This window comes from Vidua chalybeata, chromosome 6 (assembly GCF_026979565.1).
Source record: "Vidua chalybeata isolate OUT-0048 chromosome 6, bVidCha1 merged haplotype, whole genome shotgun sequence".
NCBI classification, from domain to species: Eukaryota; Metazoa; Chordata; class Aves; order Passeriformes; family Viduidae; genus Vidua; species Vidua chalybeata.
The window spans coordinates 39,471,951-39,499,414 of record NC_071535.1 but is presented as its reverse complement, the minus strand read 5'-3'; the positions used below and the strand labels follow the sequence as shown (position 1 = coordinate 39,499,414).

The 27,464-nt window shown below is 37.2% G+C and overlaps 1 protein-coding gene across 1 annotated transcript in view; it reads left to right on the top strand.

Annotated features, from left to right (window-relative positions):
* The first annotated feature begins 8,487 nt into the window (after nt 1–8,487).
* The window catches only part of MYBPC3 (myosin binding protein C3), a 61,270-nt gene continuing 42,293 nt past the window's right edge, over nt 8,488–27,464 (top strand). Inside the window, exons 1-10 of the mRNA XM_053945335.1 lie at nt 8,488–8,512; nt 17,303–17,569; nt 20,041–20,139; nt 20,372–20,458; nt 20,597–20,745; nt 21,673–21,790; nt 23,120–23,168; nt 24,349–24,393; nt 26,618–26,674; nt 27,344–27,346. Of these exons, the coding sequence (XP_053801310.1) occupies nt 8,488–8,512; nt 17,303–17,569; nt 20,041–20,139; nt 20,372–20,458; nt 20,597–20,745; nt 21,673–21,790; nt 23,120–23,168; nt 24,349–24,393; nt 26,618–26,674; nt 27,344–27,346 (899 nt within the window). The remainder of the gene's footprint in view (nt 8,513–17,302; nt 17,570–20,040; nt 20,140–20,371; nt 20,459–20,596; nt 20,746–21,672; nt 21,791–23,119; nt 23,169–24,348; nt 24,394–26,617; nt 26,675–27,343; nt 27,347–27,464) is intronic.

Genomic DNA, 27,464 nt, shown 5'->3' with positions numbered 1-27,464 from the left:
CTATTTTTTCCTGTGCAAAAATCATGCCAGTTGAACATTTTCTGGTCATGTATACCAAGACTTGCATTTATATCCTCATCCCATTTAGAATGTATCAATTAACCATGTTCTTCTGTGGTTTTACTTTTTTTCCTGCTCCTGTTCTTTTGTCTTCCTTTCCCCCGCAGTGATACCTTGAGTCTCGCTTTTGAATCTTTCTTGGAAATAAGTTGTGTTTAATCATGTTTTTGCAGAATTCCAGTACAAAAGAGTTTCAAGATTTTAACTGTGGATTTTAAGCCCTACTGTAAAAACAATTAATAGTAACTAATAACAACTGCACTGTATAGATAACACTCAAAATGCAAAATAAATGATAATTCAATACCTGAAACATCATGGTAAATTTACCCGATACATCTAAGCACAGAAATTAAATCTAAATTCAAGCAACAGTAAGAAAACTAGCATTTTAATTTTTAACATTATTTAACATATCTCAACTGTTTCAATCACTCAAAAATCAGGACTTTCCCAAAATAGATGAGGTGAAATGAGGTAGATCGAGAATGAAGAGAAGGGTTTCTTTTAAACAATATTGAAATGCAGTACAACATGCCAAATATCACTAAATAGCCTGAACTTTTTCAGAGCTTGCTCCTCACTGAAATCAGAAATATTTGAAAGTGACGAGCTTCTTACAGATCTGAGTTCTCAAAACTAAATCTAAACACAGTCAGTGTTATCTGCATGAACAGTCTCACTGTGGAAGTGAAAAGTCTGGTAACATCATGGCCTAGAGTGCCTCTTTGGAGCCAAACAAGAAAGAAGCTCCTGGTTAAAAAACATCCCAAAGTACTACTTCCCAATTCTTATTCCCAGTTCATGAACATGATAAATATATCAGTCAGTGCCAAAACTTAGCAGAGAGTTATCTTTTATGCTTCTAAAAATCTTGTAATCCAACTTTTAGTTATTATGCTTTGAGGATCATGTCAATTTGAGGATAATTTTTCATTCACTTAGGGTTAGGATAAGTCAAAATAAGAAGACATTTAGTTTCTAAAATTGTACTAGAAGGATTTACTTCCCATAGGAAATACTGTAATACTCACTAAATTAGACTCGGATAACTCCATCTGCATCCATATTGAAGTTTCAGGATGGAAGCTGTTGAAGGCTCAGAAGACTAGAACACCCAACACTGGCACAATTAATGTTCCTTCTTGCTGAGGTAGAAACTCAGGACTTCTCTGCTTGGTACTGATGAGGACTCTCCACTGCTGGCCTGGAATTAAAAATTTGCACTCATCAGACTTGTAGATTTGATATTCAAGAAAACTAGAGTTTTCTTGAACTAATTCCTCTCTTCATAAAAATATCTTTATTACAAACACAGCTTCAAAAGCAGAACTGATCCTTCTCTGACACTGTAATTTGGAGGAGAAGGATCATTTCCTCTTGCAGGAAAACTATGATAACTGAAAAGAGCCAACTGGTGAGTTGATTATGGAGATGCTTAGGATATCACAAAAGACATTTCAAGCTTACTAAAAAGCTTTCTAAGATCTATGAGACCTATTTTTCCATTTCCCTAGCAAGTCTTGCATAAAATCCAATTAGATGCTGGAGAAATAATAGACAATTAAAATAAGCATTCAAACAAACAACAAGAACCTTTAAATGAGCTATTTGAGCACTGTGCATTACTATAAAATGTTAATTTAGAGCAACTACTTATACTTGAATAAAAGAATTTGCATTTAACACTGGCTTTGACCACAAGAAACATGGAAATCAAAGATTCTGAGAAAATTATTTAGGGGGGATAATATTATTAATAAATAAAATATTTTTAAAGTAATATTGAATATACTTTAACAAGAAGGCTTAAAATTTTATCTCCAAAGCTGAAAACTTTTTCTCTTCCTCTTGTTAATGCTTTGAAATACGGTTTCTAAAAATATTCACTCCCCATCTGTTTCTGGTTAGGTTTTTCATCTGTGGCATAAAGAGTGAATAATCATGTGTTGCAGCTGTGAAGGAGACCAAATGATGATGCTTCTCTGCCAGAGTACTGTTTGTCTGCCACACAATCCAACTGCTCGGGACACTAGGCAGTCTAAGCAAGCTGAATTATTGCCATTCAGCTGCACAGGCAAGCAGAAGCTCTCTGGCTGTTTTAGACAAAAATACCAAAATGAATATGACTAAATCACAGGTTCTGCAAAATTACAGAGGAGCAAGCATTCCATTTTCTCTGAAGGTGGCCAAGTACTAGACAGGCAGATGTGATCAAAAAAGGTCGGGGGGGTTATTATTTGGAGAGATGACCCATGATTAGGACAAGTTCATTGGAACATTTTGCAGCCCACTGCTGTTAGAGATCATCAATCCTCTTTCAAAGCAAGTGTTCATACTACAGCTGGATATTCAACTTATATTTGGCCCTTTGCAGCCTGCTTTAAAAATCAGCTTTATTAGCTGCTGAGTGGTTCCTAATCAATTCCTGTGGAAAGATTATTCAGGAAACTATCAGTGAGCTAAATTCAAAATACTGAACTGCACCTACAATATATTAGGCTCCCTCTAGCTGTACATCAGAGGCATCAAAGTTAGAAAAAATGCACTGGCTATACTGATAATCTGCTTATAATAATTTACAGTGGCAGCATGTATTCTTAAATTCTAGTCAGTCAAAGAGAGTTTTAGACATTTCTAGATGTAAGCTACTACTCACCTGCACCAGACAGAACTGCAGCTAAAGGTGCTATTATTTATTTTTTGCCTGAAAGCCCACATTTATTGAATCCTCCAAACTTCCTAAGAAATGCATATACATACATCCCAATATATCTGCTGGAGGTTTTTGTCTCTTTCATGAAATTTTATCTCTATACCCTCATTTCAAGACTCATACGCTGACAGAGTCTTACAATCCATGTTTGTCTTTACTTGTGATTACAACAGGGCTTAGGTTCTGTACATTTCTTTTCCTCAGGTTTCTTTTCCTCAGGTTGTTTTCCAGGTTTCTTTTCCTCAGTAAGTCTTTTGCCCTAGTTTATTTGTCTATTTCTATCACTTAATCTCTGTGCCTTTCTTCCATTTCCTTATATTTTTTCCTCCCTCATTCAAATGTCCACACGACAAAAATTCACTTCATTATCATCGAGCTTTATTCAAACTATACTGCCAGCTTCATAACTAGTGCATATATCACATGACAGTTCAATTCAGTGTATTTATACTGTTGTTCAAAATTTTCCTTGTACCTGCACACTGTAAATTCATAGCAAAGACTTTTTTACTGATGACAACACAGTAGGCATTTTTCATTTGAGAATGCCCAGAACAGTATGTTCTCAGTGGAAATCCCACACTTGTGTATTTAAAATGTATGGATTATGGATAGAAAAGATTATCATATGACACAGACTGTGGTACTAATTCCAAGATTTTGCATTTATTTCTCATTCATTTTGTGTGTTACCTTGCAATCTCACCACCTTTTCTTTTTCTAAGAAACACTCCGATTTACATACAGATTTGCATACCCATATACTTGAGACACTAAACATGTAGTGCTTGTAATAAAAACGCTACTGTAATGAACCCACTAATATATTACAGTCAAGTAGATTAAGAGCTTGGTCTTTAAAGCAACTGTGACAGTAGCTAGAACTTCACCAAATTTCACCTTTCTTCTCTAACAAATTTGCACATTGCAATTCAGTTGGCTCAGCTGAGCCTGTGCTATTAGAGAGGTCTGTATATAAACCAAATAACCATAGTCCTATTCCAAGAGCTGGGGAATGTGAACTTCTTCCAGAGAGCATGAAAACAGCAGTAGGCTGAGTTATTGTTTCTCATTTCCTCACTTATAACTCACCCATGTCTGCCTTAGCTGAACACCTCACATCAGCACACAGGACCACAGGGGAACCTGGGTTGGAAGGGATGTTTGGAGGTCACCCCATCCAACCCCCTACTCAAAACAGGCCTATTAGATCAGGGTTTTCAGGGCAACTTTCTTTCCATTCTGTGTTTCTTTCCATTCTCTCCACCCATCCAGCCACATCCTTCTTCATGCCTTTGGTTCCCCACAGTGTTACTTTTTGCTATTGGGGGCCAAAGCAGTACGTGAGAATGAGCAGAGCAGTCTATGGACAGGAGGGGAATGAGGATGTGGTGGAGCAGATAAGGGTTAGCAGGAGGTGGAGGAGGAGAAAGAAGGGTGGGAGGAGGTACTGGGGAGACCAAGGTTATGCAAAGGATTGGGGAAGCGGCTTTGTGGCAGGAAGGAATGCAGTTTCTGTGCCTTAAGGGCTCCCTCTGAGCTTCTGTTTTAACTCCCCCAGCAGCAGAGCAGCAGTGCTTTAGGTATAAGAAGCCTTTTGACCACTGGTGCCTTTGTGCAGAATGCTTCGATTCCTCTGCCTTATGCAAAGTGAAGAATGTTTGGGTGCTGAGCTGGGCATTTGCGTATACAAATCAGTTTGGGTTCTTTTAGATTTACCTAAGTTTCTGAGTTTTGGGTGTCTGCTTTCAGAAACATAATTTTAGATTTCTTCTCTAGATATTCCCTCTTCTCTTTTTTCCCACTCACCCACACTGTGCTTTCTTTTCTCCGCCAGCCTGAACTATCAATTCCCAGCTCTTTGTTCAGCTTTTCTTCATGCCTAGATTCAGCCAGTAGATGCCTCCATATTTAGTAGATTCCAACTGCTTAATTCTCAATGTCCTTTTTCAACTTTTGCCCAGGTAGTTCACTGTCACCAAATGACACGATAACTAAAGCGACAGTTCACTGCTTCCTCTAAGGCCAACTTTTCTCATATATGCCTCCAGTCAGCTTCTCTTTATGTGAATGGTTCTCAGTTCCAAATTATTTGTTCAGCCATTTATAGTTTTTCCATCCCACATCCTCTTACGGTTTCAGTCTTATCACCAGTTCTCTTCCCTCCACCCCATTTCTATCCCAGCTCCCCATCTAATATTCTTGTCCTTTGAGAATCTATTTCAAATCCTTCACATATTACCTAGAAATATGTTACCTAGAACATATTACCTAGAAAAAACAATTTTCTCCCCCAGTCCATCTTTCAATCACACATTTTTATTTCCTCCTCCCTCTCAAATTGGTGTGATCCCTTCCCTCTCTGAAGTTCCAACTATTTTTCCCCCAACCCATTATTTTTGACGTGCGTGAGAGAGATAACATTTGGAGCACAGGACACAAAGGCTGCTTGCTTTTGGTTCAAGTGTCTGGATTAAGTTCAAGTCCCACATTAGCCCTGACATAAATGCATAGAAAACTCTGCTGACCCCTGCACTGGACCTCATTGACCAAAAAAAAAACTTCTTCAGAGGATGAAATGTAGAAAGTTCTCACTGAGCATATGCAGACTGCATTTTTTCCCCCATAGCAGCAACTCAGGTTGTTTATCATGAAGCCAGTTAAAAGAACACCCCTGAAATGAAAGCAATTTGCTGCCAAATATGCAGAAAGAAGTCAAATATGAAGTACAAAGAGTAGGGATACAAAATGGTTGTGCAGAGGAAAGCTCAAATAAGCAGGACCAGCATTATCCAAATCTCCTAAGTCCCCGTAAACTCAAGTTCTGTCAGTAAGGTAAAGTGGCTTTGCTCTGTACAAACCAGCACTCTGTGATTCAAAAACTCAAAGGAAACAGTGAAGATTAGGTTGGATATTGGGAACAGATTCTTCACCCAGAGGGAAGGTGGGCACTAGAACAGAACTCCTAGGAAAGTCACAGCAGGAGCCTGCCAGAGTTCAAGGAGCATTTGGACAATACCCTCAGGCACCTGGTGTGAGTACTGGGGCTGTCCTGAGCAAAGTCAGGAGTTAGCTTTGATGATCCTTGTGGATCCCTTCCAGCTCAGGATATTTATTCTGTGATTCTATGAGCAGTTCAGTGGATGAGTCCTGCTGGGCCTGTGCTCTGCACTGAGCCACCTCAGCTGTCCCACCAGTACTGTCCCACCATTCACAGCAGTAAATCTGCAGCCACTGAGGCAATTTTACTGCCTTGTCCTCAGAAACTGCCGAGCCACCAAGGAGGTGGCAATTTCATCACACAAAGAGGCAGAGAAACAAATAAACAGAAATAGAGACAAGAAATTAAATGGCATGACAGAAACTACCAGGAAAAGAAGCCCAAAATAGAAAAGTAATATATAGACTTTCTGCCTGGATAGCTACATTTGGGCAGAGTCACAAGCACCTAAATACATAGCCTTTTAATAAGAAGTTGGGCAGTCTTTTTAGAAGGAGGTGCTGTTAACTTTGGCTATAAATAATAATTCCTTTGTTTTCTTTGTAGCTATCCAAAATTGCACAGCCTGTCACTGCAGACCACCAATTTCTGTCATTTTTGAACCTGATTTTGAATTATGTGGTCAAAGACACTGTCTGAAGCACAGAGCAATAATTTCAATAATTCTTCTGACAAGGAAGAATTTTCCCTCCTGCTCACTTTTTAAGCACAGGCCCTGAGACATTTATTACATGTTGCTTCACTGTTCTTGTACATTAGTTTCATTTGAACACAGGATGAAACTTCACATACTTGCTAAACAATTATCTAACGTTGCAGTGCACTAGAAAGTAGTTATCACAATCCACTACACATCTATTTTGGGTCAGTGTAGCAATTGAAATGATATGTTTTATTTGCATAGCAGTTTTGTTATTAAAATAGTAATAATATAATATAATATAATATAATATAATATAATATAATATAATATATAGAAAATGCTAGAAAAAAAGTTTACTATTACAAAAATGCTGCCACCTGGTAACTTAATGTGTAATAGCAGACAAAACATTAATTTTTCCCAGTCTTGACCATAGCAATATATTTGAAATACTACTTTAAATAACATTAAAAATCACAAAATCTGCAAAGAGTTATTATTGGATTAGGATCATTTCCCTGCATCAGATTAAATCCTCATAGCTCTCTTTCATTGTGGCGATAAAGTGAGACCCAAGCTCTTTGAAAGGTTTCAAGTCAAAGCAAATAGCCAAGATTTCCTGACTCCCAGTGAAATACCTCAGGTACAAGATAGTAGCCAAATACATATCATGGTAACTTGTGCTCCACTAGAAACACAGGTAATAGAAAATAAACACAGGTGACATCCTGCCCATCTTCTTCACTCATCCATAAAAAATTGTTTCAAGGGAAGGGGAGGAAGTATTTGGCCCCAAATCAGGAGAGGTATCAGCAGTGTTTCTTGCATATTCACATTTGTCCTATCAGCCTACTGAGAGAGTCAGATGTGAAAGACAGACACAGAGTACAGTGACTGATGAGCTGCTTGTACACTGGTCTATTCTGAACTCCATGCTAAAAGATGAAATAATTTAAAAATTAGTTTTTTACAGGATAGTAAAGCTTGAAAACAACATCTTTGTTTAAAAAATTATTTTGTCAATACTAGCAGTGACTAAAATATGCTCAATGTTTGGCCTCCAGAGTTTTTCTGGTAAAGCTTTAAACTCAAAATTGATACACCATCACAATAATAAAATAATGATTGTCCACAGTTACTATTTTGAAGTATGCTAAATATATGAATGAATAAAAAGCAATGATTGGAGCATGAAATGGCCATACAAGAATAATTTTCTAGTGAGATTTTCCCCCAGATCTTTTCTATATGATTAAGCAAAATTGAAACTTCTAGTGGTATAAAACAGAACCTTGGAACTATTTTTAAAATAATATTTAAAAGAAGAAAAAAACTTGCTAGTTATCAAGAAACGTATGCTGTGGATCAAGTGGGTGGATAGGGAGGGAGGACTAAAACTATTTAAGTAGTGTCATGCTTTCTACTTGTGACTGCAAATGTCAGTATTGTGTAAGTGTCTCTGCAAAAGAAAGTTCTTTCCTTAAAGTTCACAGTTAATTCTACAAATACAGTCTTCGGTTGAAGAGCTAAAAAAAGAAACAAGAAAACCAGTTTGTGAGGGCTGTTCAGCTCCCAGTTATGCCAAAAACAAAAACTGAAATAAGTAGTTAGAATGTAAGCAAGTGCACACTTAGAGTAAGCAGGAGCCAGCACACAGGAGATGTAACTATCAGATCTAGTTTGCTGCATGTCCTATAAACATGGCAGTGTTGGAATTCTTCATGCAACACATGCCTGGAGCTAGAAAATGCACTGCACACATGTGCAGCATCACACTGTGCTCTGGTTTATACCAACAGATCAGTGGTAGCCACTCTTGGGTGGCCTGAGCTCCCTGGCTCCTGGAACCTGGCTATATTTAGCCCAGCTGATGTCGCCTGTCAAGTGTGTCCTGCTGCTGATAAGGTGCCGTAGTCGACAACGGGGGGGATCAAGGGGGAGGAGCAGGATGGGGGCTTCCATCCAGTGGTTCTTTAGGGGTCTCAAAAGCCCTGCAGTCACATTCCTGTGTGACTCATACCCTGCTTTCTAGATGCAGCTGGGAGCTCCACCAGAAACAAAGTGAAGATGCCAGAGCCTGTAAAGAAAACAGGTAAGGATCATAACTGACAGACAAAACTAAGAACAGCTTGACAGGAAAAATGTGAGTAGATTATGTGTTCTGGAGAAATGGCATATCTCAAAGGAAAAAATAAATAGACAGGAAAAGGAAATTTTATTTTATTAAGTTATAAATGTAAGAGAGATTGAGTGATCTTGAGGAGAAATCACTAACTGTTTTGATAACCCTCAGCCACAGAATTTTCTCAAGAGACTTTGGATGAGGAAAAAATAGAGGTGAAACGCATTTAATTCTCAGATGCTTTTAATTTCTCATTTCCTTTCCTAGTCACCTTTAGGACTCCAAAAAAAAAAAAAAATAAAGGCTTGTAGTGTATCTCTTGAACAGTTAAATAGTATAAACCTCTCCTGCTTTTATTTTGGGTTTGGGGTTTTTTTCCCCTGACAATTTGTAGAAGTATTATTGCCAAAATTTAATGGTATTTATTGTGAATGACATCTCTGTGAAAATGAAAGCAAACAGTACCTGGTCAGAGTTTATTCTTTCTATTTCTTTCAACCACTGAGAATAGGACTCTAGCAAAAAAGGCTGTTGCCTTGTACTGTGAAGAATACATGTAATTTCTTTTCCCTCCTTCATCCTTTCCCCCTGAGCCAGAAGATAACTAGCCCTTTTCAGGAAGCCAAGGTCACAGAGCCACATAGAAAAATGCCAGGAAAGTATTTCAGATTTATGAATGTTTTAATTAAAAATCTTCAAATAAGGAATCACTCAGATGCTGCCCACATAGAGGAGGCCTAGAATAGGGCGCAAGGTGCAATGGATCTAGTGTTTTGAGGAGGAAGAGAGCCTGGGAAGAAAAGGAAGAGGCACTTAACTTCAGGACACCTGCAGAGGAAGACACCTCAGGAGTACTTTGCATCCACAAGTTTGGAAAAAAAAGCTGACAAAATCTGAACTAATGATTGTTTGCCAAGTGTGAACATATTCAATAGTCAGGCCTGGAGAAACTTGTACTAAATCTGGGATTCTCCACTTTAGAGCTGTCACTTCATTGATGCCAGTGCACACCCAGAATCACCACTACCTGAATGTACAGTACAAAGTGCACACCTTTTTAATAATGTGCAGTTTCCAGAGTTAGCCAGTGACAGCTGTGAAGATTTATTAATAATGGCCTTTGTGCTTTGCAAAGGCCTGAGCAGGCATTGGTCTCCTCTCAGTTTGGCCAGTGAGACAATCTCCTATGGTCACAATAACAAAAGAACTTGCTAAGGACCTTCATTTGACCAAAATATTTGAAATCAGCCACTGCCAGAGGCAGACCCATTACACACCCAGAGACTCCCCCATTACAACCTGCAAAGCACCAAAGCATGGTTAACTCCAACAAGATTCTTTGTGTTCCCTCTGTATGATAACCCTAAAGCAACAGTGGTGTCAGCAATCCTTCCATTGTATTACAAATATAACATCATTTCATGTTCATAAGGCTACCATTTCTAATGCAAGTAGATTTGTATATAAAAAAGAAATACATATTAGATTCTGTAATTGTACACATAAATGTGAAAATATAAGCTCAAAGGTTCGTAATCACTCCAAAAATGAGAAAATCATACTCATATTCTGCTTTTAAATCATATGATTTTTAAGTTTTATTGAAATGTCTCGTTGTTGTGAATGCAGACAAAAATAAATACAATAGAGTAGGCAAAACTTGACAGTGACACCTTGGCATTATGACTCCTGATTTCTAATTGTTTAACTGCCTTTTAATTAACATTTTCATTCTCTGTGGGTGAGAGGCAATGTCTCTGTTTGTGAAGATGCCCACTTTTGCTGGCTAATGGTGAAGAGTAATTCTATTCCAACTTATTTCTCCAGAGGAATCTAACAGGTGTCTAACATCACTAGTCCTACACAGTTCTTATGAACAAACCAGACCAAACACTGGGATTATCACAGCAGGGGGAGGAAAAGCTCTTGTTACTCACTCTGACCGAGACAGAACCAGTCACATGCCCCACAACTTTTAGAGAGGATCTTCTCAGTCTCCCAGGAGACACTAATCCCATTGGTTTTCTATTTCATGTTGTTTATACAACTCAAGCCATTTCAAGATGGGATAATGCTGAGCACCATCTCAGGAGGGCCAAATAACCATTGGGCAATTCATACTTGGATAAATCACAATTCCTGTCTTTCACACACCATATAGTTAGATTACTGAAGAGTCCAAAGAAGTCCCTAGTCTGTATTACTGAAATTTGTGCATCTGGTGTAGAGGCAAAAGAAAATTCTTCATGTCAAAGAATGATCAGAAATATTCTGCTTGTATCTGCTGTTTTTACAGGGCTTTTAACATGTAAAATGAAACAAACAACAACCACCAAAACACACCCAAAAAACGAAATAAACAACAACAACAAAAAAAAACACCCACCAAAACCCCCCAAAAATCCCACCAAAAAACCAAAAATCATTGAATAAACCATTAAACTTAAAATGTTGTGGTGAAGTAGATTTTCCAACAGATATTCTTTCACTTTCAACTGCCCAACTAAAATACTTCAGGATAAAGCACTCCCCTACTTAATTCAAGAATGCCAAAAGAATTGTCTTAGCATTCTAGAAAATCTACACCATCCACAAGAGCAACAGAATGTATAAGACCTGTAAGAGTTTAGTGTCAGAGCAAACAATCAAACTTTGAAAAGCACCACTTTTTGCAGGATTCTGTTGCAGAAACTTTATGTTCTTCTCCCTTTGATTTAAACATTTCGTAGTTTATCTTTGTTCAAAAGTTCACTATTCGGAAATTTTGATCGTTTTTTTTTTTTTGTTCTGAAAATTCAGAAATGTTAAAAAAACCCCAACCATTTCCCTAACAATATTTTATGACATTAGGATTAAATGGTTAATTTTTTAAACACCAAATTTAGTGGATAAATGGACTTAATGGGATGTGTGTGCATTATTATAGCTGGAAAAGGAGAAGTCTATATTCCTCACCTTCTCTGAAAATCAGTCAGCTTTTACTCACATATTTTATAGACTGGGGAGTCTAGATTTTGCAGTTCTGATTAGGAAATTTTGTCAAGTATTTACAAATAACTTCAATAATAATAACATTCAATATATTGAGATAATAATAATGTTGCATAATGAAAAGTAAACTGCAGAATTTTAGTCTGAATATGAGATAATTCTTTCACATTTGCAAGCACCTAGCACAACAAAGTACTGCAAACTTCTATGGACCACAAGAATGTAGAAAAAACTCTAAATTCATACAGACATTGTTTCCTCTTTTGTAAGTTAAGATTCAAACCAAGCTGAACATTACTATTCCCCTTTTCCAGAAAGTGTGATGGCTGCAGAGAGAGAGGTGACTGATTAGTGAAACTATTCGTTGCCTGTTGCTCATGTTGCAGGAATTTGCAATCTCAGCTGCTGAAGTAGGCAAGGAATGATAAGATTGAGTCTTTCAATAGCTTTTGGATCATGGAATGATTAAGCTTGTAATTGCAAGAAGCCACTTAGGTCCTGACTGAGGAATGTGCAGCATCTTTATATAGTTCCTCAGAAAGGAATTTACAAGCTCCATTACTGAACTCTGCTTATCCTCAGTTTGGCTTTTAACTCAATGGAAAAGCAAATTATATAGAAGCAAAACTAGACACCAAGTGTAAGCAAAGATCAATTTTCAACATGAAGTCTTAACAAATTAAATAATTACAAAAGCTACTGCTTTTGTGATATTATTAAAATATATTGACCAATACATATTTTAACACCAAATACAGAAAATGTGCAGTAAGATAACTGAGCTGTGATTATTTTGTCTAATTTCACTCATCACAAATTTCTGCTGTAGTTTCTAGCATCTGCATTCAACCAGATACATTAGATTTTCCTCAAAAATGTATACCTTTAACAGGTTTTATTTCAGAAAGGCATAAATATCATCTGAAAATGTCATCTAACACAAATTCTCCTCTACCACTCTATGTAGTTAAAATCACTCCTGTAGAAAACACATTTCTTGCTCACTTTCATTTCACATAGTTCACACATACTTTGAAATTCCAGTATTTCAGGAATAGGTTTTCAACTGATGCTTGTGACTCTAAGCCAGTTTATTTAGGGAATGTTGATAGTAAATGAAATTATTTTGGTAATTTGAACGTTATTTTATTATACACCTTACCTCCACTTTTTCTGACAGTAATAACATATGAATTGCTCTTCTAGCTTCTAATACTAATTTTCATTCTTTTTAGAGATACAACTTAGCAGCTGCCTACTAACAATTTAATGCTGTACAAAAACAGCAGGAAAACAGTCTCTGCCTCAAAACACTCATAAAACAAAAGCCCAGTAAATAGATACTTCAACAAGAGAGTAAAGGAAACAATTATTAGTACAATAGATAGAAACCCTGTAGTAGCTTAGCCATGTCTTGGGGTTTGCATAGGAGAGTATGAAAAAGACTTGAATCATAATACTAAACTTGTTTGATGATGGATGTTAGAAGGACATTGCTTCAAAGCAGGTCAGAAAGTAAAGGAGAAAGCTTGAAGGTGCTAGTATGAAGATTTAATAAATGGCAGCAGAATGAGGCAGAATACTAGTTTTGTTATTTTATTTAGGTGACTACTACAGAAAATTAGTTTTAGAACTGAATTATTTCATTCTAGTTTAATTTGGCCCAAAGAAAATGTATTTTATTTTTCTTCATCCTCCTGATTGAAAGACTTACTAATAAATTTTCAAAATGCAATCTGATCACAGATCTCCAAACAGAGGTTTTTATTACTGACCAATTAAGCTGTAACTTGTGTAACATATATAGTGTTATGGCTGATGTGTACATTTTCAGGCGTTTCCAGAGTTTTAGAAGATGCAAGCTCTGGTAGCTGCAGCCTTAAACACCAAAACATTTCTTCAAGATAACTGCAGACCACATACAACTGTTTCCTCTTCTGCCTGGGGTAAAATTTGCTGGTTTATGTTACTCAGAAGTTATGTGATTGTGTTTGCATTATGGAAGCTAGAAGTGATAAGGAAGGCCTGGGTTATGAGAGGTGAAGTGTTGAAAAATGGGTTAGTACAAAGTGACCCTAGCTCATTTTCTTTTATTAGCTTCACATCCCTCTTCTCTCCCTCCATTAAATCCCCAAAGCAACACCAACTCCATCCCCACTAAGCACACAGAGCACTGACAACACTTTCTGTCTTCATCAGCACTGGTAACTCACATGGCTCTCTGCTCTCTCTCCGGAAGTGCCATGGTATGCTACTACTAATGTCACTTCTCTCTCCCCCTGTGCTGGCTGGGTAAGAGCATCCCAGGAATCAGAGAGTTAACACAGTGGGCAGCAGAGGACATCAGGTGCCCCAGCCCTATGGATCCTAACTGCATGGGCACCTAGAGCCTGGATAAACACAGGACAGCATCTGAGATCTGTCAGTGGCTGACACAACATCACACAAGAGGTGTCACAGTCACTGGTTTTCCACAGCCTCATGGTGGTGGTCATATTCAAGAGTATGGGATGTATATATAGAACTCAGAGAGGTATACCTGGGTAGAAGCCAAACACTGAAGTGAGAGTCAGATGGGGAATGTGTTTCTGACAAAAGCAGGCAGAAGTGTGGTTCTCAGGACAGACCAGAAGTCTTAGGCAGTGCTGTTTAGGAGTATTCCTAATGAGGAAATACCTGAATTGGATTGGTATAACTGCATGAGAAAAAGAAAACCTCTGGTCAGCTTGGATTTACACGTTACTTGAAGTAGCAGCAGTAATGAAGGGGTGGGGAATAACTGAACTCTTCATCCTGCTGAGCAGCCCTTTTTTTCCCCAAAAGGGAAAAATACTGTATTCTCTTCACATGCTTGTTCAACAGTCTCTCTTCTGCAGCAAAGTAATTTCCTGTAAAATCTCCAGCCCTACATCTTTAGTTTTCCTTTGCAAAAAGAGCAGTGAAAGATGAAAGAGAATACAGCTGGATAGAGAGAAGCCACTCTGAACACTTCCCCTGACTGAATCTCAAGTACTGGAAAAAAAACTCAATTAAAACTCAAGTCTCCTTTACCAGTGAAAAAGTGGGTACCCAACAACTGTTCTTGCAGGCCTTTGTTCTCATGGGAGATTTTGGACTTTTCCAATACTGTGCTTACCAGAACTATTCACAATCATTTTAAGTTGGAACTAAAGTGAGTCTTTTGGCAGGAAAGGGGGGAGGGGAGGAAATATAAGGAGCATTACTTATAAACTTCTTCATGTGTTTACATTTCCTAAAGCCAGAAATCTTATGTAGGGGTAGAGATTTCTCACTGTGTTCTCACCAAAAATTTTGTTCTTGTTGAGTCATCTACAAAGCAAATGTAAGAAGCCTAATCACTTTACAGGGTGTGCAGCAGATCACAGAATTACTTCCAAGTATGCGTGTCATGAAACCCTGACACTGTAGGCTGGAACCTTTACAAATCACTTTGCTGTTAGGTAATTAATATATTTATAGATTCTTTTGTGCTTAAATAGAAGAGTGATGATGATAATAGCACTCAAAGACTGAAAACATGCCTCTTTGCTGCTTTGTCTGTAGAATCGTAGGGAAAGGAGCCAGCTGGAGTGGGTGCCAGAACTGACCTGTCTCCCCACTGTGCAGCAGCCTGGCCACCTTTACAGGTGTTTTGAATCCTGCATGCCCAGCCTGCTGTGTACAGCAACTCTCCTGCAATTATTCAGGAAACACTGCATCAGTGCACACCCTGCCCTGCTGTGTTATTTACGGAAGGGCAGTACGGTATCAAAAGGTGTGCAGCTGGTAACAGGCAGCCCACTGTAGGACACTAGAGTACATAGTCCTATCTTCTACAAAGCACTATATTTTAAAAGAACTACTGCACCAGATTAGAAAAAAACCTCAATTACAAGTATGCAGGAACATTCCACTCCCAGGGGAAATTTTCCACACTTTTAACAGGGAAGGAAAGCATGCAGAAGAATAAAATAGGAAGTAAGTCAAGGCTTTTCTAGGCTCATTGAAAACTAAAATTATGTTTTCATCAGAAATATAAAATGTGGGGGGGAAGAAATTGAAAAAATATAATTTGGGGTTTTATATAATGAAGAAAAGCAAAATTCAATCTTTACTAAATTCTAAAAGTGTAGTTCATATTTTAACTGCTGCTTAAGAAGGTTAGAATCCTAGCAAAACAATGCAAGAAGCATGAATTGTGTTATGACTAAAGACCAAAGGCCATCAGATGAAATCTTTGCAGATGTAATTCCACTAAGGTCAACTAAATTATGCAGTTTGAAGACATGCCACACAAATAGAGATTTTATAAAAAGAATAGATGGTATTATTAATAATATACCATTTACATGAACTAAAGCACTTGTTTGAATATGAATATAAGCTTTTTCTTTCAAAACATTTTCATGCCATGTTCCTTTCATTTTTATAAAGCAGAACTAAACGTTGAAAGCTAATTATAACCATTTTTGTGTTGTTTGGAAGAGTTCTTGTGGCTGCCAGAGGAGTAGAGCCATAGGCAATTTGTCACAGAGGTGACTGATAAAATTAGATGTGATGAAATTACTAGTATTTTATAAAAATGTAGTTATACAGGGGTGAGTCAATAGAAAGATGACAGAATGATGCATGAAAAACCATGCAGTGTATGAATCAGAATGTTAATTGCTGGTATTTTTACACATGAACATAGCTCATGGCAATTAGCAAATGATAACAGATTTCATTAAGACAAAAAACATGAGCATGAAATGAAAAACTTGAATCAAAATAAGGATTAAGGAATAGAAATAAATAAATAAATCAGGTTGAAGAAATTAGTAAAACAAGTTACTTTACTAAAACCTGATCTTGAGGGAGATTAAGATACTCATGGATCAAAATTATGATACTTTGCTTGTTTACAGTTTCCTCTCTGCTGTGGTAGTTCGATTGCATATGAATTAAAACATCATTTGGCTTACGCTTGTTCAGCCTATATACAAATAATGTCATTAATTCTCCTTATAAGATTCCTAAGTATTTCTTGACACATTGAGGAAATATTTTAATCAACACCTTGAAAGTAATTAGAAAACTAATTGTTGTTGAGTGCCATGTAGGCAAGTACTTCAACTTTTAATGCTGAAGTAAACTTCTGAATACAAACAATTGATATCATTTTAGCTGGAATGGAATTACAAGGGTCATCATAGGAATGTGAATTCCTTTCCACTAAAGCCTTGATCAGTCAAAACAGAAGGACTAAAGATGAACCATTAATTCCTTGTGGTGTATTAGGGCACAGGTTACTGCACAAACTGCAGTGTTGTGAAAGAACAGATCCTGATCCTCTGTAACAACTGTACTAAGCAGCTGTTAGGACAAAATTAATAATTCTATATGAAAGTGCATGGCAAATTAATGTAGACAGCTAGATACGTAAGAATATATTGCATGCTGACTTGCCATAGACCAAAACATTCACTTATGAAAAATCAGAGCTCAATGTGGGGAAAAAGAAAGAGGAAGACAGAAAGTGACGTGATCTTGCTATCCATTCCACTTTATTTCATGACAACGTGGAGGAGATATGACAGCTCAGTGAGACACAGAACTTGATAAACTCAAAGACAATTCCACAACTTCTCTGTGGAAAATGTTGTAATTTATAACTTGCATGGGCAGATGGGAGAGAAAGGAGACAGCTGCTGCAGCCACAACAGCTGACTACACCAGATATGCCACAACTGCAAAACAGATTTTAGTGAGTCCTCTCTCTTTTTTTAGTTTCTGCATTTACCAAGAAGCCAAAGACAACAGAGGTGACAGCCGGAAACACAGCTGTGTTTGAAGCAGAGACAGAAAAATCTGGCATCAAGGTGAAATGGCAGCGAGCTGGCACAGAAATTACTGAAAGTGAAAAATATGTCATCAAGACAGAAGGCAACAAGCATTCACTGACAATCAATAATGTAGGAAAAGAAGATGATGTGACATATGCTGTAATAGCTGGAAGTTCCAAGGTCAAATTTGAACTCAAGGTCAAGGAACCAGGTACATAATTTCCTATACAATTCTTGTTTAATCAGTATTTCCAGTCCCACATGCAACCTTCACAGATAAAACCCATGGAAATTAGCCTATTATAACACTGTAAAATTTCTCTACCAGCAATACATCTGTTTTGCCCAATTATTTGAAGCTGCTAATTCATATTAAGCTGAGGAATACATTTCCAGTGGCTAAGACATTTCTTTCCAGGTGTCAGAAGTCCACCGAGAAGAGATCATAGGGGAAATATCAATGTATATCTTTAGAACTCTGTCAAGCTTTTACACTTAACTACTGAAAAGCAAAGCAAAGCTAATCTAACTCTCAACCTGACCTAAACTAAGATGCCTAATCTTAGGACTAGATTTTTTTTATAATAATTTAATTTAAATACAAAATTGTAAAAATTGACAAAACACAAGTTTTACTGTAATGTTTCTAGAAGTCCATGCATTCATCAAAATTGTCCCAAAATCTCCTGCTACCAAAAAATGCATATTTCAAGAGGGGCTTGAATATGAAGAGTAACCTTTGTATTTTTTGTGTATTATGGTGGCTTGGGGTCCCAGGGGTCTGTCCAGCCCCCCGCACAGCCGCTGCCGTAGGTGTCCTGGATAGCGCTGTGCTTTATCAGCTCAGCCTGTCTGGGCCCTCGGGCTAGCTCCCAGCTGCAAGTGACTTGGCGAGCAACTCTGGAGTGATTTCAGCTCTGGTGAATTCAGCTCTTAGTGATTTCAGCTCTGTGCTCGCAAAGTGCCTCGGCAGACGCAGGGATGGAGAGAGGAGAAGGCTGTGTGGAGTTCCGCAGCGGTGTCTTTTATTGCAGCTCCTGCAAAGGTTTCCAGTGACAGCTCTTCTGCCGAACTGGGCAGAAATGGGAATTTATATAGGGTTATGGGGTGTTGGAAATTGTCCAGTGGCCAGGGTTGAGAAGAATACGACCTATAGCCTTACAGAGAGATTACAGGGGTCTGAGGGAGGAAGAGGGGTAGCTCTGTTCCACTCATCATGACTCTGCATTTCTTATCTTAGGCGAGTGACCGCCATGGAGGCCTTGCAGGGCCTCTGCCTGCTACAGTGGATGTATTACTAATACCTTTGTACACATTAAAAGACCAGTTTCAAAAACTTTCCCAGGCTTTTCCTGGGAATAAATATAATGGGTCAAATTCCCTGGAATTTTCTCGTGAAATAGCATCTGAAGATGCTTAGGATAGATGAAATCACTAATTTTTTGATACATTTTGACCTTCCAGATCCCTTTTCCGCTCTAAAATTGTATCCATTTACCACTTCTCTGTATTTGACTTTTTGCTTTTCAACTTGGTGAAAAGCCTCAAACTCACATTGTTTATATCACTTCCTTTTCTTTGCTATCACTGTTTGTTCTAGCAACATGATGAGACCTTGTGAGACCTTCTGGTCAGCTGAAAAGAAATGGAGGAGTGTTTAACGTGATTCAAGATGTCCTGTTCCATATGCAAAGACAGGACATGACAGATTATGTGTAAAGGGAAATCCTGGTATGGATTAGGACAACTTGTCAGCTGTCAGAGCATGCAGAAATATGGTCCTGCTGACTAGCTCATCCTGGTCCATATTGTACTCATTATATTTTCCTTATTGTCTTTCAGGTTAGTTCTATGTAGAGGCTGATATAGGCAGAAAACTTGCAAGTAATGCTATGGAGTATAGTGGAGTAGAGTATGTAATGTTACAGAGTAACTGGATTGCCCATTATTATTTGGAAGTGGCTCCACTACCTACAGAGAAAAAATACCTTGCTGCAACTGATCTGTTTCAAGAAATTCTACCTCCCTCCATCTGCTCCAGTTGCTCACTCCTACTCCATTTTCAGACAATTCTGTCTTCTGCATTGTGCCAAATGCATTTGCCTAAATTTGTCTCTGAGGTCATGGTTTAATTGAGAGGATACAAACTTCCATAAGCCAGGGGAAGACATTACAGATGGATTTTTAAAATACTTTGTCCATATTGTTTACTAGCAGTATCTAGAGCTTTTTCCAAGCTGCACACAACAATAGCCTTTGTAACATTACATTTCAACAGCATCGTTAAATAAAATCTCATGAATAAGAAAACTGTTTACAAATATAATAATTACATCATTTTTCATTACCTTTTCTGTTTAGAAACTGACAATAGTTACTTTAGTTTATTGACATTTGCAACAAATAATAGCATTATTCATCACCTGATGAGTTTCTACACATCAAGACTACAGAATTTTAAAAACCAGGCATCAATACTTTCTGAGCTCAGCAAAAGAAAAAGCCTCATCATCCAGCTTCAGTGGGCCCCTTCTGCTTTCAACACATCCTCTAAGCTCTAGGAAACAACAGCTAATTTCTCTGCATTTCCTAAAATATATTAAAGGCTGTTCTTTTGCAAAATTTCTTCAAAAAGAAAGAGGAAATAGACTTTCTTTAATCTTGGCTTACATTCATTTCCAGAAAAGAGTGAGACAGTAGTCACTCCTGCAGAAGCTGTTCCAGCCCCAGCTGCCTCAGAGTCACCTGCTCCACCAGCAGAAAGGAGCCAAAACACAGAAGGTAATAGAGAATTAACATTGACATAATGTCTGGTTTGTTAGCAGAATGGAAGAACATCCACAGGGACTCCTTAGTGTGAGATAAAGACAGTAGATGAAAGCAGATCATAAAGAACAAAGAATCTCAGAGGCAGAAGAAATCTACTGAGAAACTTTTAAATTAATTAACTAGTTCACTATATAGTTTGATGCAAAAAAAAAAATCTAAATAGTAATTATGATGTTTATTTCAGTTTCATCTGCTGAAACACAACCAGAAGAACCTCTGGACCCCATTGGGCTCTTTGTGGCACGACCACAGGATGGAGAAGTTACTGTTGGTGAGTGCATGTTAGTCAAGTGAAGTTTGTATACTGTACCTGTTGCTTGACTATTAGTTCTTCAAGTACAGGGTGACAGCAGGGATACAACAGATAAACATAACTGATAATCTTACTTTAATCTACTTCTCCTGCAAGGTGGAAACATCACATTCACTGCCAAAGTTGCAGGTGAGAGCCTGCTGAAGAAGCCGTCAGTGAAATGGTTCAAAGGAAAGTGGATGGACCTGGGAAGCAAAGTGGGGAAACATCTCCAGCTACATGACAGTTATGATCGAAATACCAAGGTACAATTGGCAGAATAGGGTTCTCAGTCTTCTAGGTACTAATCTTTAATCTGAGGAAAATATAAACTGAAACAGGACTGTTTTGATGTTAAGGTACCCAAAGCAACACACAAGGCTATACTTATCCACACAAGTCTGTGTTTTGACCACACAGACAAGAGACAAGCTCTACATACAGACTTTTTCATACTTTATCTATGGTGAAATGAGAAAACATCTGGAGGACTGGAGGAGTAATTTTGCACTTTCTACTGCAGGATTCCCTTCATCTTCCTCTCAAGAAACTTGGTATATTTAAGAGAAAACAATCAGACAGCTATTTAAGCATAGTCTATCTTGGTCCTAACAGGTCAGTCATTCTGCTATTAGTGCTGGAATTCATTGCTCTCTTGGATTGTCTAGACTGCTTTAAGTAGCTGAGTAAGACCCATTTTTTACCAGAAATTTGTCCAAAGGTACCTGAGCAGGAACACGAGTCCGTACCACGACTTTGTTTCTTCTGTGGAACATGAACCACTACCACCCTCTCCTGGATGGAACTGGACAGGCTCGTTCACATTAGCCACTCCTTTCGCTGAATTCTGGCATGTTCTGCATACGTTCTGGGAAGAGGCTAGAACTGCTTGGTGAAATCTTTATTTCCGTTTCCAATGCACATGCAATTAGTGTATGTCCCAGCATAGTTTGCTAATGCACCTTTGTATCCTCAGGAATACCTGTACTGACAGCAGTCTTCAGCTGTTTCTACTGAATTGGGGATTATAGGTAATTTTTTGTTACAGTAATGAGTTGGACACTCACAAGATTCTTAGTTCTAAAAAGACACAAAGACATAATTCATCCTTTGTGTATTTCTCTCCATATATTCCTTCTCTTTCACCATTTCATTTTCTAGCTTAATTATTGTATCATTGGTGTCTCTTCTAGGTGTACACTTTTGAAATGGAAATCATAGAAGCAAACATGACTTTTGCAGGAGGGTACAGATGTGAGGTGTCTACCAAGGACAAATTTGATAGCTCTAATTTCAGCCTGACAGTCAATGGTAAGGTGAATTCATTCCATCTAATTTTTTTTTTTTTTCTCTTCCTGCCCCTGTATTTTTTTCCTGTCCACCAACAATTCTTTCTGGTACATAATGGTTACTAGACAATCATAGACCTGAAGTATAGACCTGAAGATCTAGAGAGGAGAATGGGATTGGGATCATTAGAAATACCACTTAGTTGTCACTCTAGTCAGAACTGTGATGCTCTTAAAGAAAGCACACACAAGGATACAAAACTGCCCACCTTTTCTCTGGCTTTATTCTGGCTTCAGATTCATTCTTTCATGACGTTTAATTCCACTAGAATAGAAGATAAATTAATTCTTATTTTGGCAAAAGTTCAGTATGAAAAAATGGATATTTTATGACACTATTGTCAATTCCTTTTTCCTCCTGATATAAATAAATTCAACTCATACAGAAGCACCTTGTGAGATAAAATTGCTTTAAGAGCAGATGACTCATTTTGCTTAATGCATGGTGCCACCCTCACAAGTGCTATACTGAAAAGTTTATAAAAATTGAAAAGGAAGTACATTTCAACATAAATTTTCCTTGAGTGTGGAAAAGTTTAAGTAAAATAGTATAAGCATGGACTGCCTGAAAGAGCTGAATGTTTGGACCATTTCTAGTTTCAGCAATTCTGTTGAAGGGGCTGCAACATTAACTTGTGTTCAGCTACCAGTGAACCTAATGTAAAGATAAAAGTTTATTATGTTACTTGATCAGCAGTGTTAATTTTTGTAGTTTCACTAGATAGGAACTCATAAGACCTAGGAGAAGCAACTGAGAACAGTTTTTCTCCCAGCAGCAGCAGCACCCCAATTTATACCAATAATGTAATCAAATTCTCTTTATACAACATCCTCAATTAAGTTTCTATACCTCTCTACATAGTTCCAGGAATTTACCTCTGCTGTCAGAGGATAAATTATAATTTATTATTAATAATAGTATTCAGTTGATGTCCAGTCATATTCTCATTAGGGTTTAAATACTCTTTGAAGACACTATTGAAATTAAATTTTTGCACCAGGAGAATTGACAAGCAAGAGATAAGATAGTCCATCAGGCTCCAGGTTGTTATGAAACATGAGACAGAAATAAGTTATCAAAAAAACCACTGGGTGTTGAAAGCTAATTAGTGAAGGCTACATGATTAAAGATGATGAGTTAATCTTTCAATATGCAATTAATCACAATTAACAATATAAGAACTTATTTCTAAAAGTATCAGCAAAGCAAATAGCTTTAGAAATAGCAGCATATTTTTGCATTTTGTTGGCTTGCTTTCCCATTTTCCTTCATTACTTTTTGTCACATCAGAAGCACCTGTAAGTGGAGACTTGGACATTCGAGCTGCCTTCCGCCGCACGTGAGTATGCACAGCAGAAACCTGTCTAGATCAGGTTACACATCCTTGTGGAATTCATTACTTTCCCAGATAAAACTAGCTAAAAGCAAAGTTGTTGTACAAACAAACACAAAGATACAGATGTCTACTCAGAAAATATTTCTACTATTAAAATACTATACAACTCCTGGAAATCACCTAAGAGAGTTTGGACTTTGTACTAGCGTAATAATCATGCTTGTCTTCAATTAGGCAATCCATAATGTGTATAATTGTAACAAGAACTTCAGCACCTTTTTTCCAGGCCTGTAAAGAGCACTCCAGATACAGACCAATAGAGATGGAAATGATACTGTTTGATGTTGGTCTTGATTTTGTCTGGCTTGAGGAATTACATGTACCTTAGTACAAACATTTGCTAAACAAGGAGAGTGGATTTTGGTGTGAGCTCTGTAAGGAGCTGATAACATTCCTGCAAGCATTTTGATTGCATCTGTTTTCCTGTTCTCTATCTATATTATATGAATGAAGACAATGATATTGTGAGTGGTGAAAACTCAGGTAGTCTTAGATATTAAAGACTGGTGTTGGAAAGGCCAGTCTCCCCCCATCTTTAATACTTTCCGAACTGATATCTCTCTTAATGGAATAATGTTCCCTTCTATTAGTAAGATTCACAAAATTGGTTGGATTTTTTTTTAGTGTTAGACATTAATATGTGCTCTCTTTTCCTTCATGTAATAATAAATAACTTTATATTTTAGTTTTTATATGTATTTTTGAAAAGTTACTAGACCAAGAATATTCTGACATCTCCATGGGACACAAATCATCTGTGGCAACTCTTTGAGTATTTCTCTATAAATCCTATTTTTATATGAGAATTTTTCTAATATTTATCACAAAGAATTAAACAAGGCTAGCAGAATTTATCTACAGTTAAGTTCATCTGTAGGTAGCTCACCAGCCTCATTGTAAAATAGTGGCCACTCAGTGCATAACTGCATTGTTATTTCACTGCAGTGAAAGGAGAGTTTCTCTTCTTGTTAGCACAATTAAAAGAATTCTGAATCAGATCGAGGGGAGTGCAGTGTGAGCAGCTTCAGGCTGTTCAGATTGCCAGTTTCTCCTGTAAGAATGAAGCCAGATTTTGAACTGAACTCTTTAAATCTGAAGCTGTGTCTTTGATACCCTCACTCAGGAGCCTAGCAGGAGGGGGGAGACGGATGACTTCAGCCTTTCTCAGGTAGTCACTGACTGTGTCAGCAGACAAACTTAAGTCTTACAATGAACTGTCTCTCTCTGCTTAGGAAAAGAAAAAAACAACCCCACAGAATTAAGATGCAGCTTAAATTTCAAAGAAATCACTGTTTATAATGTGTAGTATTTGTATGAGATTAATACATGCAAATAAGGAGTAATGTAAAACAAAAAAAAATTTAAAAGATAAGAATATAAAAGGATAGATAAAAACAGATAAAGAAAAGAGTAGCTTGGTAGTTCAGTGAGAGGCAGATTCATCTAGAGAAAACGCATGTGTTTGGCAAGTGACATCTTCTCACCCTTTTTTCAGAAGGAAAAAAGTAACTTTAAATTATATGCATGTCTGCCCTCTGTACTACATATTTTCCTCTCTATTGAGCACATTGTGGTTAAAAATGCTGCTGCTCACAGAAATGTACCAACACAACTGGAAATCTGTTGTTTCCTGGCACACTCCTTATCATATTATCATTAAATTTTTCACTCTATGCCTTTTGCTCCTAATGTTTTCTACTATAGCAAAAACAGGAGTTCTGAGATTAGACTTAACTATATGCATGTTAAAGCAGGTCTTTCCTGAAACTTTAACTACCACTTGTGAAACAATAAGGTGAATAGTTATTCTCCCAGCTGTAGATCTGATTTACTGAATATTTGATCACAGAAAATCCTTTCCAAATTTGGGATTACAATAGTTTTTTTTATGTACATTTTATGCCTGCAAACATGCAAATTCTTGTGAAAATAAGGCCAAAACCACACTTCTCTGTTTGAGCCTTATGCCCAGGAAATTATCCTTTTCCAGTACTGTACTATTCTGAAAGTAACCAAAGATGTGAAAACAGTATTTTCTTAAAGAAAAGATCTCTTCTCACAGCATATTTCAAATTACACAGATTCTAAATTGTTACTTAACCTTACATTGTCCAGCAGCACAAGAAGCTTGGCACTTGTTTCTGTTTTATTTTTTAACAGTACTGCTAAAATGCCCATCATTTTTCTGTTGAAGCTGTTTTCTTACTTCTAAAAATTCTTGTTCCTGCAATACTGAATTTTCCCAACACTTTGATTTACATTCTATAGACAGAATGTTTTTTTCTGAAGTAACTAGGACTGTGTGCGGACAGAGACAACATTATGGTCTACAACTACCACCAGTACAACTGGAAAGAAAAAATTCTGCTTATGAAACAAGAACTAAATGCAAGGTGTTGCTTCTGGAAGAATATGAATGCTGTGAGATGGAATCACCAGATTCTTGCACTCAAGACAACAGAGATGTTAAAGAGCAGCTGGCCATTGATGATAGTAGACTGGCTGAGATGAAGAAAATACATTTAGGCTTTCTAAATCCTGTCTGAATGCAAAGATGACCTTTTCTTTAGGAATTAAATCTAAAGAAGAGATTGTAGTGACTTTATGCTGTTTCCAGAGTAGGTCGGTATTACAAATGTTCAGAAGCACAGCTAAAACCCGCTGGATTCAGAACACCAAAATAACATTGTGCATTCCATCCAAGTTCACCATATGCAACAGGCAGTACAACACATCAAAAAACTCCTGCCTGGTGCGTCTTGTTTTCTCAGACCAACTCATCATCACAACATTTCTTGTCATGCTGCTTGTTGAACAAAGGCATATTGAACCTCATCTCAGGCTGAAAGCCAGATCACAGAATTCCTCCTTCAACTCCCCAAGCACCAATGATGTGACACTTTTTTTCAGTGTAATGAATCCTGGTAACACAAAGAGCCTCAAGAAACAATTACAGCTGGGATAATACTAAGGGTAAAACCAGTGATTTTAGACTGTGAGGCATTCCACAAAGCTTGATTAATACTGCCCCAACTGTAAGCAATATCCACACTCCTAAAAGATAGAGGAAAGGGGGAAGCTTCTGCAACACCTATTATGTATAATGAATACATTCCAAATCAATATAATGACCAAATTAATACCCTGTATAACTTCATGATCAATTGGCACAGAAAAAATACAATTTCATTACATTTATTTTTAAACCTAAATGCAAATTAATATGAACACAGAGCCTACTTAAGTTACCTTCCATGTCAATGCACATTCTAATTCATTATAGACCCATCTACTACTTCCCTACAAAAATATGTCATCTGTATAATGCTATAGTCTCACAAGCTATTCCCATTTCCTTCTGAAACTAATTATGGCTTTCTATTACTGTACAGTACCGAGGGACACGATGATGGGGCAGAGTTTAATTTCAGCTCCCTACTGAAAAAAAGGTGAGTAAAACAATCCATAGACTTAGATAAATAAGGCTTCTGTTGAACAACTCTGAAACAACAGAACTGGAATAAGTGAAAGTTTCACAAACTCAGAATCCTTGTCATTTTCCTAAAGCAGCTCTAAATGGAAAAAGCATGACAGGTGATTATGGCTACTTCCTGAAATACACAGCATTTGCTGCATTTCTGCTAGGAGAGAAAAGATATATAATATATAGGAGAAAAAATAAAAAAGAAAAAAAGAAAAGAAATTATCTTTCCCAAGAGAGAAAAGGCCTGGACTCAGGTAATTACATGTTTCCAGCAGCCCTTTTCATGGAGGCAAGGGCGGGGATTAAAATACCTATTTATAATGCTGCCTTATTAAGAACCAAGATTTTTTATTAGATACCTAAATGTAACTGTTACACTGTTCAACTATATATTATCTTTTATATAGATATTCTATTTTGCATAAATATGACAAATATGTTTTACTCTTCCAACTGTAATTCGCATTTCTTTCTGTTACTTTTACTTTCACTTTTTTTTTTTTTTTTTGCTGTAATTTCTTCTCTAATGCTCATCTTTCCTTGATGTATCTGTTTTCATAACCTATTTACTTATGCTCTTCTCTTTTTACCAAACTCTTAATCTGAATGTTTTGGATTCCACTGTTGCCAACAGAGAGTAAGCTTTCTATTTAATAGTACTATAAATGCATGGATCAGACAATATAAGAACCCTTTGGTTTGGAATAATGCATGCATCTTTGTCTTCTTTATGTGTAGAACATGACAAAAATAGT